Raw genomic sequence first — 12,103 nt, forward strand, 5'->3', positions numbered from 1 at the left:
ACTCAGGCTTTATTACATTAAAGTTGTGTCACAGTGCCGGGCCACTGTCTTGCTTGTCTCGGTTCGGTCTGACCTGACATTTGCTCGGGAAAAACATAATTTTAACATAGGCTGTACAGAACATGACTCACAGTTATCTTCCTTAGTCAGACATCAGCAACACACTTCCTACACAAGACTGTATGAGGACATCACTTGCTAGGATGTCACTGCCCACTAGTATTTCTGAATACATTTGTTGAGAGAAATGTGCCATGCAGGTGCAGAGCTGGTACTGATATCATATCTAAAACAGCTAGACAAAACAATGAGCCACACTGCTGTACTGGGTGACATGTTCCTTCATTACCATGAACATATTTTGACTCAATCCTACACACACTGCCAGAAATACTCACTAGAGCACCAAATATGCAGTAATCAACTGCGGTAAATAATAGTCTAATAGTTATTACAACTTTATTTTCATAGCCTTGGCCACCAAATGGTTATGATAACATTGCACTCACTGAAGTAACTGCTCAGGTCTTGGAACGCAGCAACATTGATACAAATAGGTCCAATGTGGTAACAAACACGAGCAGTCATGTCACATTTATATGAGAGAGAAAATGAATGCAAACAGAAAATTACAACCCAAACTATCCAACTTTATATTTCAACTTAAAGTAGTGCGCTTCAGTTTTCAGTGATGGGTACACTCACTTTGGATTTTACCTCCAAATAAAGTAGCAACTAATCTGGTTTCAGTGTTAGCTTGTTTACAGCCTGTCTGATCATCTGACTGTTCGTGTGTCTTGCCTTGTTGGACGTACTTTTAGTGATGTCTCCGCATCCTGAGATCTCAGTAATTACTTTGGTGAATATATTACCATCAATGACAAAACTGATGGCCAGAGCTATGAACATGAAACCAAAGTTGTTATAAACTGCAGTCGTCCTTCATAGTAGGTTTTTGCACCTTCATAGCAAAAATGTACCTAATGGCTTTGTGAGGCTGAAGTGTATGTGAGGTGTATGTGAGGCTTATCCAGGTGTGAATGCTGTGTCTCCACAGTTTGAGGTCATGTGGCAGTGAAGTGGTGAGAAGCTGACCATGGGTGACTGGAACCTGCTGGGCAGCATCCTAGAAGAGGTCCACATTCATTCCACCATCGTGGGCAAGATCTGGCTTACCATACTCTTCATTTTCCGCATGCTGATCCTGGGAGCAGCTGCTGAGGATGTATGGGATGATGAGCAGTCTGAATTTGTTTGCAACACTGACCAGCCAGGCTGCAAGGCAGTCTGTTATGACCGTGCCTTCCCCATCTCTCTCATTCGCTTCTGGGTCCTGCAGGTGATCTTTGTCTCTGCCCCCTCACTGGTCTACATGGGCCATGCCCTCTACTGCATCCGAGCGCTGGAGAAGGAGCGCCACCGGAAACGAGCCCAGCTGAAGGAGGAGATGGATGAAGCTGAGCTGGGATTGGATGAACAAAAGCGCATGGAGAGGGAGCTGAAGAGGCTGGATGAGCAGAGGAGGGTCAAGAAGGCTCCTCTCAGGGGCTCCCTGTTGAGAACCTACATCATCCATATCCTTACACGCTCTTTGGTGGAGGTCTCCTTCATCCTGGGCCAGTATGTACTCTATGGTATCCAACTTGAGCCACTCTATAAATGTGAAAGGCTGCCTTGCCCCAACAGTGTAGACTGTTACATCTCCAGGCCCACAGAGAAGACCATTTTCATGGTCTTCATGATTGCAATCGCTGGTGTGTCACTTTTCCTCAACATTCTGGAGATATCCCACCTGGGCATCAGGAAAATCAAACAGACACTCTATGGAGAGAGGTACATGGAAGATGACAGTTTGATTTACAAGTCCAAGGGGAAGGCGTCCTTACCGCACCTTTGTGTAATGAGCAATGTATCACCTTACAATGGGCCGTTGACTCAGACCTTCAAAGTGATTCCAGAGGCAGACATGAAGCCTCCTAATTACAATGCCGGGCTCAAAGCCAACCAGGAGGCCCTGAGACACAACAGCCTGGCTCATCTGGGACACAGTCAGACCAGCTACATTTGCCCCCAACCAAGGATGCCACCCAAGTCTAGCCAGAACTGCTCAATCCAAGCCCCCCAAACCCATGAAGGTCCAGAGGTCCACACAACCATGGTGGACCACCATCCAGCTTGGGGTTCTGCTACGTCCAACGTAGAGGGAAGTGCACCAAGCCATCAAAAAGATACCCATGAGGGAGAGCACCCTCACCCCAGCCATTTGGAGGCTCTGCTGTCCAGTAGCACCTTAAGGCCCAGGGCTATCAGAGACCTGCGCGAGGATGAGCGTAGGGAGTCAATGGGGAGTGAGGTCCTGCTCCCCAACCCCAGGAAGACCAGCTTCATGATCAGGCCACCATCTGAGAGCTTGTCGTCAATCAGTGGCTGCACAAGCCCTTCATTACATACCTCGGAGGAGTCGGATGAACTGGGCTCCCTGCAGGGAGACATGCCCATGATGCCGCCTCCTGGGGGGCGGAGAATGTCAATGGCAAGTAAAGAGCAGAAATTGTCATGTGTCATATTATCATGTGTCCAAATCACATTTCACACTAGAACAGGATGTCAAAGTTATAAAGCAAAGAGTACAGCTGACAGCATCTCCCACCTGGGTTTCTTCTGCAATTGTTGTTCAGACCATCACTGTGGTAATCAGTCATATATATATATATAAAACATTAAGCATCATCAAGACTGTTAGTATATTATCAAAGAAGTCAAAGGGAAAGAAATCATTCACTCATTCCCTGTTAGAGTCATGTAGTCCATAAGCTACATAACAAATGTGACCAAAACATGCCACAGTAGAGTGAGGGAACAAATTAACTTAACTTAATACTTGAAGAGTGAAAGATGCAGGAGGAGATGAAGTGATGGATGGACAAGAGAAAGAGAGAGAGACGAAGATACGCTTCAGTTTTGACAGTAGACCAACTAAATGAAAGGCAATTTGAAAAGCAAAACAGCAACAACAAAAGAGAGGAGTCCATGTGCTGTCATTACAGGTAGTGCAAGAATGGATGGTGACAACCAGACCTGGTCCTAGCTATAGGCGACTTAGGTAACTGACCTTGGGAGCTGGACACACCTGTTGCTGCTGAGACAGATGAGCCACTTTCAGCCAATCCCGCTGACTGGCCCTCACATCTGATAGACATATATATATATGATATCATACATTGTAATTGTAATTAGAATTTTTTTAGTAAGTATTGTAATAAATGAAAGCCATGTTTGTGTCGTCAGAACCATTGCTGCATGTATTCATTTATTTATCTATTTAATTTTGACTTTTATTTTAGTGACAACATTAAAATAAATTTCATAAAGTAATATTGGACATGAGAAATATGTTCATTAGATGCATATTACTTAGTTATTGATACGGGATCTAAACGTAAAATATTCTGATAAAAACTGATTAAAAATGCACCATTGAATTCTATTTAAAGTATATAGATTATAACTAATCCTCTATAAACACACCAGCCGGACTCCATAGATTTCATGTTTTATATTTTAAAAAAATCCTTATATTGCTGCCTCATCAACAATGGCATGGCCAAACAACTGAGCATCAATAATGTTCCTGCAGAAAAATATGTATATCTACACACTGTGTTTTTCTTCCAAAGACTAATTTTAAAATAGTAGTAGAAGATGTATTTGTCATTCTTTTTGTTTTTCCCAGATGATATGTCATGTTTACAGAGATGTGTTTATGCATTTGAATGAATGATAGAATGCTTGCTTTAGTCAGTTGGACACATATTGAAAGATTCTTGCTTTACTGAAATGCATGTATGCTCTTTGTGGTTTATGTTCAGCACCAGCTGAGTTACAGCTGTCTTCTTGTCTTTCTCAGAGTATGTTTCTGGATATCTCTTCTATCATGAAGAAGTAAAAAGAAGAGGCTAACACCATGGCCATAGGAGCTGTGTTCCAAAGCCCAGCTCAGTATGGGGGAGAAACTGTATCAATGATCCAGCCATCAACATTGATCCACCACTCAAGTCACATGGGGCCAAAACCATTCAAACAGTCAGTCATGATGAGGCAGTGGACTCAGTGCCAAAGCCCCACTGTGTTTGGATTAGAAGCACCTTAGAACGCATACATGTGGGCACTAACACGAAAGGATTGTATCTTTTTAAAAATGTGGACATCTTTCCTTGTGTTGGCTGTATTTTTTAGAAACAGCACTGTGGATTATGAAGCAAATTCCTCAGAGGATCTGTTTGCTTCTCTAACATGGACTGTATAAGCTTAAAATACATTTTTCTAAGTCAAAGACTTGATTATAATCTGTCTGAATCTGTGTATAGTCATTTACATACAGTCATTTCATGAAAAATTATGAAAATTTCTATTATATTCAGATTAAATGCTTATTAACAAAACAGCAAATGTTTTGTCAACAGATATTTAATCTCAATCCACACAACACCACACTAGAATTCTCATGCTTTTTATTTTATTTCTCAACAAAAATTGCCTAGACAAAATGTTGTTTTTTTTCTTCTTTAAAACCTTTTTCATATCAAATAAACAAAACATGACATGTTGCACAATATTTACAAAAAAATCAAAACTAAACACAGGTCATTTGAACATTCAGAGATATAAAATGAAAGTAAAAATGCTGAATCTGCATATAACAGTCATGTTGCAGGTACTCAAAAAAAAGGACACGTAAAAAATGGCTCACCAAAATCTACAAATACAATGATGTAACCACTGTAAAAAGTTAGAAACAACGCCACAGAAACTGTCTACATGTCTATCATACAGTCCTTACCCATATGAAGAGGTATGCTGAATCATCCAGGTAGATAAGTGTCAAGAGTCAGTTCAACTGAGGTGTAAATAAACCTCAAAAGTCATAATCTGAGATTCAAGCGAAGCTGGATTACAGCTGCAGTGGCCCCCGATTTACGCCTATTGTAAACAGATCGCTTTAATAACTACTCCCTTTAGTCTGCCACCATGTACTGTAATTACCAATGAAGGCCTTTGATTTCAAAATGCTAACTTCCATATAGGAAAGAGCTCTTTCCTGATAACCACTGTGCAATATTTAAACATTGAATTGTTGTTCCTAGATTAGTGCTGCATTCAGAGATGTTGGAAAGTTGGAAACTCTGACATCCTATGAAGAGAAATGTGATGTTACAGCCATTTGAGTATCAAAGTAGGATCATGTCAGTAATCTGATGTCATATTTATATGGCAGCATACAGTGGAAACAAAGTGGTTCTCAACCAGAGACCCAAGAGTCTGCAGGTTTTTGCTTTAATCTACTGATGAACAGACCTTCAGCAACATGCAGAGTCTTGGTGCCCCATGCTACATGGATTACTGTCAAAAACACAGTATGATATTTTTCTAAAAATGCACGTCAAGGGCCATACAAGTGGTTTTTGCAGTACTTACATTATTGCTGCGAACCATTTTCCATATACACTCCTGGGTTTTTGAATGCTGTCCAGGCAGCTATCGTATTTGATTTTTTCTGGTACAATCTGATAATCAATTTGCAGAGACTGGAAACTTGCTTGGATTAGCTAATCCATCAGAGTGAACATCACGTCTGCTTTTACTGTTGTCAAATTTTTGCTTTTGTGGCATGGTGATGCAGCTGTAAGTGCAGATTGATTTGAAAAGTCTGCATTGCATTACTACACGCCAATAATGTAACTCTGACAACATTAAAAGCATGTGATGGATTAACTAAATCAAGCAAGTTTTAATGTCTCCACAAGTAGATTGTGACACCATGTTGAAACCAATTCAGAACATATTCTACAGTCTACAGTGTGTTTTGAAGAATGGTTAGCAGCACATAGTATATGTAATATGAAGTAAATGGGTAAAAAAAAAAGAGAATAAACACTGGTATTGTTCTTTAAATGCATATTAGCATTTTTAACCTCACAGCTATCAAACAATATGATAAATTGTTTTGAATTCAAACTTCCACTTGTGTTACGGATGTTCTATGCTAACTAATACAATGCTGCTAGATACTGATACAGTACAGTTGCTGTTGCATGTACAGTATATGGAAGAGGACGAGGGCCACATGGAAAAAAGGGCCAAAATGAAAAAAGTGAGTATTCTTAAGAATTTTATATGTTTTGGTCTGATCTTATTCCAATTCGAGGGAAAATAAAATAACTAAAGAAAACTGTGCAGTGTTCATGTTGCTCCCTGACCTCTGCTGGACTTGGATCAACTTGAAATAACAGATTTTTCACATCTCTGATTGCAGCCTTCAGTTCAACCAGTGGTAAGAGTAGTTTCTATTACATTTTAGCATGAGGAGAAAAAGGAGGGAATGTTTATGTTTGATAACATCAGAAAGTCAAAAGGAGGTAAATCATTTCATGGCATTTATTCATCTGTTTTATGTTCTGCAAAATGCATATATGGTGCAAAGAATTGAAAAAGAAAAAAGAAACGCAAGTTTTGCGTAGTATAGATTATTAAATGCTACAAAATGATTTGATACCTCATTTTGATGTTTATTCAAGTGTAACATCCTTCAATTTTCTTGAGCTCAAATTACAGAAAAGCAACTTATTAATTACATCGAGTAAATTGTCAGTTTTTAACAGTTGGTATTCTATTATGGTATATTCCAAGGTGATGCTAAGAAAAAAAGCATCTGGCTTTTCTATATGGAGATCCAAAGTGGTCAATACTGAATAAATAAGATGCTATGTAACAAATAATCAAATTAAAAAATATATAATGTAGCCACAAAATTGTGAAATAATCAATACATTTTTAAAACTTTTTATTATTATTATTAGGAAATGTTAATTTTTATTTCATTCCAGGAATTATAATTTCTTTTTGTTTTTTTCCAAAGCCAGTTTTTATTTCACACCATTTTCATAAAAATGGAGTAATTATTTCATAATTTCATTACATATTTTGCCAGTATTTATTGAAATGATTATTTATTTATTTAGTTACTATTGAACATTTTGTGTCTCCATATTTCCAAAGGGGTCATGAGAAGAAGCTTGGTGAACAGTGAAACAAAAAGTGAGAAGAGGAGTTGTACTGTTTGTCTGTCCCTCTTGAGACTTTATCTGAGACAAATACCGCACATTGTCAGAAGGGGCCACATCCATGTCTTGAGAAACTTGAGAAACTGTTGCAACTTTTGCAGTTTCTTCATGCTGCAGTGTTGTTTCTAATTAATAAAATCCCTTGTTCCCTTATTGGATAGTTTGGCCTCTGTAACCTCTAAGGCAAGAAATTGTAGCTGCACTTGTCAGATGCTTATTTTTCTCACAAATTCATCAACACTTTTAAGTTATGTAAAAAAAACAAAAAACTTTTCTATTCAACTTAAGTCTCAGCTCTTAATTTATATCTTTACAAAAAAAAGAATAGGTAATACACAAAATTGTAAACATACACCCCTTTAAGTTAAAATATTACAACTTAAGTTAAGTACATGTGTGACTTGTAAATAAAGGCTTATTTTTTCATGAAATTGTCAACAATAAAAAAATACAACCATTGACAAATCAACTATAAGAAAGAGTCGCAATTCTACATTTTACATCTATGCAATTTCCTCTAAACCTCACCCAAACCCCCAACAACAAGAGTTCAAATAAATAAATTAACAAGTTCACATTAAGGAATTTAAGTCTATGAAAACCAGCTGATCAGTGTTCTTCTGTGTATTCTGAGAAATCAGTACATCATAATGAGATTGTCATTGGTTTACAGGGTCCTGTGGTTACAGTATATCATGGGTAGTATCAGTTTATTTCCCTTTCAATACCGTGGGCAGATTTGTTTTTATTGTTAAAGCTAGTATGGTCACGTTGCCATTATCTACTGATTCAACTGGTTTTATAAATTCAGTTAACTTCCATTAACTCCCATTATTTTAAGAATTCCTAACCAATTTCCACAAGTGCAATGATATCATGTAAATTTAATTCTTTTTAAATTCTAGTTTGCTCTTACTTTACTAAATGTGACTTCACTCTAATCTTGATGGCTAAAAGCTCAAATACATCCGGTGTTCAAATCCAATGAACCTGCTTCACTGTGAAGCTCCACTGTGAAGCTGAGTGTTGGGCAGCAACAAGGCAGACAGCAACAGCACTCACCCCTGCCACGTGCCTCACTATCGACTTTTCAACAGCAGATGAATTTGGCATCTCCCTAACTCAATAATGCACCAGTGAGTTTGTTTGAAGCTTTGAACTTCATACCGTGCACTATTAAGGATACTGATTTGTATGTGGATATTGATCATTTTGCTGTGTGTCCCCACAAAATTACATATGATATGCAAATTTGATAATGTAGGGTGTCTAACACCCAGATCCTGTACCAAATACTTTTAGTAGGGCTATCTATGTACTATACAAGAACAGTGCAGCTAAATACATGATTACTGTTAGGTACAAACACTAAATTTTTACTACATATAACACAATAAATAAATGGGTCAAAAAGAGCACTTATGACTTGTTTATGCTGATGTTTAAAGGACCTTACCAGTGTTTTTTTTTACAATTTTAGCTCATTTAACATGGATCATATTTACTTTACTATAATACTGTCCATTTTCCAAAGCATAACATTATGTTTCTTCTACCTTCCAGAGGACTATTGATTTCCATTCATTTCACTCTATAATAATGTATGATATATTTATTAACTAGCAGAGTCGCTTGAAATACGAAATACATCACAGAAAATGTGTGTTCTTATTTTTGATAAGCATTTTATCCATTAATTATTTCAGTTTTGTTGTCCTAATGTGTAGACTTTTCAAGTCAACCTGGTATAACACTTTCTGGTAACACTTTACTTAACAGGTGCCGTAATTCCTTATCATTTCTAAAGAAGTTTATTGGAGAGGACTATGTTCTCTGGTACTAATTATGTAGAAATAGAGATAATGTAAAATGACTGACTTAAACCCACAGATATGAATTTGTTAAAAATGTTATTTTCTATATTTGGTGAATTGTATAATTGCCTGTAATTTACAACCACACAGAGAGATAAATAATTTACATTTTGGTTATTTTGGTACCAATTCATTTTAATTCAACTGAACTATGTATAATTATTACAAAATGACATAGTCCTTTTCCAGGAATCTTCAAGTTTCTTGTCAGGAAATTATAAGGAAATTTAGAACCTGTAAAATAAAGCATTATCCAGTTTGACCACCATGTATGTAACTCTGACAACACCAGAAGTAGAAAGGATGTAATGGTTTGCCTAGCTCAAGCAACTTTCAACTTTCCTCATGTTGATTTTCATACTATACAGAGATGAGTGAAAACCAATGATAAACACACAGAAGCAGTATAGCAGACTTTGGAAAATGGCCAGCATTAATGTAAATGTACATTGGCATGATCCTTTAGTCTATTTGGATACCCAGTGATTGGCTTGGGACTTGAGTTAAGTGCCAACGTCACGATGTGTTTGTTCATATTCAATGCCAGGCGTCACCTCTTGGAGGTGCTGGGCAGTGCTTCAACTTTGTAATGTAGTTCTGTCTCTTAGCGCAGATTTGAAAAAAAAAAAAAGGCAGAAGAGAAACATGTAGAAACGTCCATCTGAGTACAAGAAAAAGTAAAAGTGAAGTTTGACAAAAGAAATTTTGCATAATGAGAGTTCATGTCACCATTTCATCTAATGTAAAATTTTACAAATACACACCTTTGGTAACATTTTACTTTAAAGTCCTGTCTCACTCAACAATTACTTGGTCACTTGAAATATTAAGTCATATGCCAAAAGGAAGGCTATTTTATGTCGTATCATATAGTTAATAAGGTAAGGATTAGTTCAACATTTTGGGTAATATACTTATTTTCTTTTTTCTGAGATGAGAAGATGGATATCAGTCTAATGTCTGTGTGTTAAGTCCAGAGCTGCTAGCCTAGCTTAGCATAAAGACCAAAGTTCAAAAATACACTTCCAAATTTGTGGTTTTAGTAGGAGTTACATGCTAGAACTCTTTCTTGGCTAACCAGATGCTATGATTGTGTGAAGCTTTCTGAAATCTTGTCCCATTGTTCAGACCATGAGTATGAGGAGCGAAGTTGGAAAAAAAAAATCATTGATGTTAGCCTAAAAGTTGCCTCCACAGTTTACAACAGCCTGCGTTAATTATTAGAGGTAGTTAGATTTAGATGCATATTGATTACATGATAGCAGCTTCACACATATTAGCTGATATAGTTAGTTTTTTTTAACTTTCCCTTTGAAAAATCTTGTATAAATATGACATCACTGATATGCAAATTAGCACACAACATCTAGCGGCTTTTCAAGCTGGTTTTTAGCTACTTTTCATTGAATATAGTTGGCAACAGTGGTGTCAACAGGCCAGGAGCAAAATGGCTGCAAAGCCACCATTGCTAGAAGTTACATCTGAATAAAATTCAGTATTAACACTAATACAATCAATATAGCTGGTGTGACTTTTGAAGGCTAGCAGTGGGGGTAACCATCTTAGAGTAATGTGCAATGGGAGACTTTTCTGTTATTCCAATTCTGCCAACATTGCAAGAATGCAACATTATCACAGTGATGTTGCCAGGTTTGAGACAAAATCAGAGCCTGGACCAACTGCATCTGGTAGCTCGCACTATAGACAGACGTGCTGAGAAGATGGATAAACCTTTCTCAAGAAATACTAGTTGCAGCAGTCTCTCTTAAATTTAAATTATGACATTTCTATTCATGTATGGGTTAACCAAACAAGATAGACTGTGTCTACAAGTCTGCCAAGTCTGCTTGTTGACAGGGATGTTTCACTTCAGAGCCAGGCTAGCTGTTTTCTTCCTGCTGCCACTCTTTATGCTAAACTAAGCTAAGCTAAACAGTTTCTGACTGCATCTCTGAACACACAGACATGAGATTATCAATCCTCTCATCTCACTCTGGGAAAGAAAGCAAAACCCATAATGTTGCCCTTTTCCCTTAAGTAAACCAGAGGTGACAGATTCTCAATATTAAAACTGACTTGGAGATCAAATATGAATAATTTACTTCAAACCACTCATATGTACTGAAGTAATTATCAAGATTTGACAGGACTGTAAAGTAAAGTGCATGTACATGTTAACAGGGACATTAGGCTACTGAACATTCTGAGAAATTCCTGAGTTTAACCTCCCATGATGCATGAGGAGGGAGGGAAGCTGACAGGAAGAAAAAGTCAGGATGAGACAGAGAAAGAGAGAGAGAGAAAGAGAAAGCTGCCAGTGCTTTTGTTTTATCACCTGTCCAAAAATACCTATTGAACAGTATTGCTGAGAAGACAGCCATGTGTCGTCCATTACAAAAAAAAGAAAAAAAAACAAACTTCAAATATCAAGGTATAGACAAGTATGAATAGACAAAAACTTTGCCACCAGACTCTAAGTACAGTCATGTCTCTTCTGTTCCTCCGTTGTGCATTTCTCAGTCATTTCCTGACAGAAATCCACTGTTACAGTGGGGCTACATACTTCCTCAGTGGATCCAAGCACCAGTGCACACTCTGGGTTCTCCTGCTCCAGACCAGACACCTCCACCCCTGACTGCCTATCCTCTAGCCCCCCCTGACTGGAACCCATCTCCAACAGACATGTAGCTTCATTTTGTTGCGGTGACGTGCCCTCATCAGAAGAAGGCGATGGCGGGTTGGATGTGAGGTCAATACTGGCAGAAACAGCGGGTGGCTGGCTGCCCTGCACCTCCCTACACACTTGCTGGGAGAGGAAGGAGAGGTTCTGCCACAGCTCAGACATACACACCTTCAGCTGGTTGCGCTCGCTCAGCAGCTTCTCCTTCTCACACACCTAAGTTAATAAGACAGAGTGTCATCAGGTCAGCATGGCAGATGTACATAGGTATACCCAGATGGTCTTCACTGTAAAAATAACAGCATTAGTCATTTGTTCAAAGGCCAAATATGATCTAGGTATGTAGGTCCGTGTTCAGACTGACATTACACAGAGTGAATGAAGCCACTGCATTGACATCATCTGGCAAAAAAGTGGAAACAGGCCCA

General features: G+C 38.1%; 2 protein-coding genes across 3 annotated transcripts in view; one reads left to right on the forward strand and one right to left on the reverse strand.

The window, feature by feature from the left end:
- The first annotated feature begins 1,096 nt into the window (after positions 1-1,096).
- gja10a (gap junction protein alpha 10 a) lies at positions 1,097-3,946 on the forward strand. Its single transcript, XM_042388620.1, has 2 exons — positions 1,097-2,533; positions 3,908-3,946. The coding sequence occupies exons 1-2, from the start codon at positions 1,097-1,099 to the stop codon at positions 3,944-3,946; spliced, it is 1,476 nt and encodes a 491-aa protein (XP_042244554.1).
- Positions 3,947-10,932: 6,986 nt separating this feature from the next.
- LOC121880717 (transcription regulator protein BACH2-like) overlaps positions 10,933-12,103 on the reverse strand; it is a 64,222-nt gene continuing 63,051 nt past the window's right edge. For both annotated transcript variants that reach the window (XM_042388193.1, XM_042388191.1), the window contains one exon: positions 10,933-11,891. In XM_042388193.1, coding sequence (XP_042244127.1) covers positions 11,469-11,891 — 423 coding nt within the window. In that variant the 3' untranslated portion in view covers positions 10,933-11,468. The remainder of the gene's footprint in view (positions 11,892-12,103) is intronic.

This window comes from Thunnus maccoyii, chromosome 16 (genome assembly GCF_910596095.1).
Source record: "Thunnus maccoyii chromosome 16, fThuMac1.1, whole genome shotgun sequence".
NCBI lineage: Eukaryota > Metazoa > Chordata > Actinopteri > Scombriformes > Scombridae > Thunnus > Thunnus maccoyii.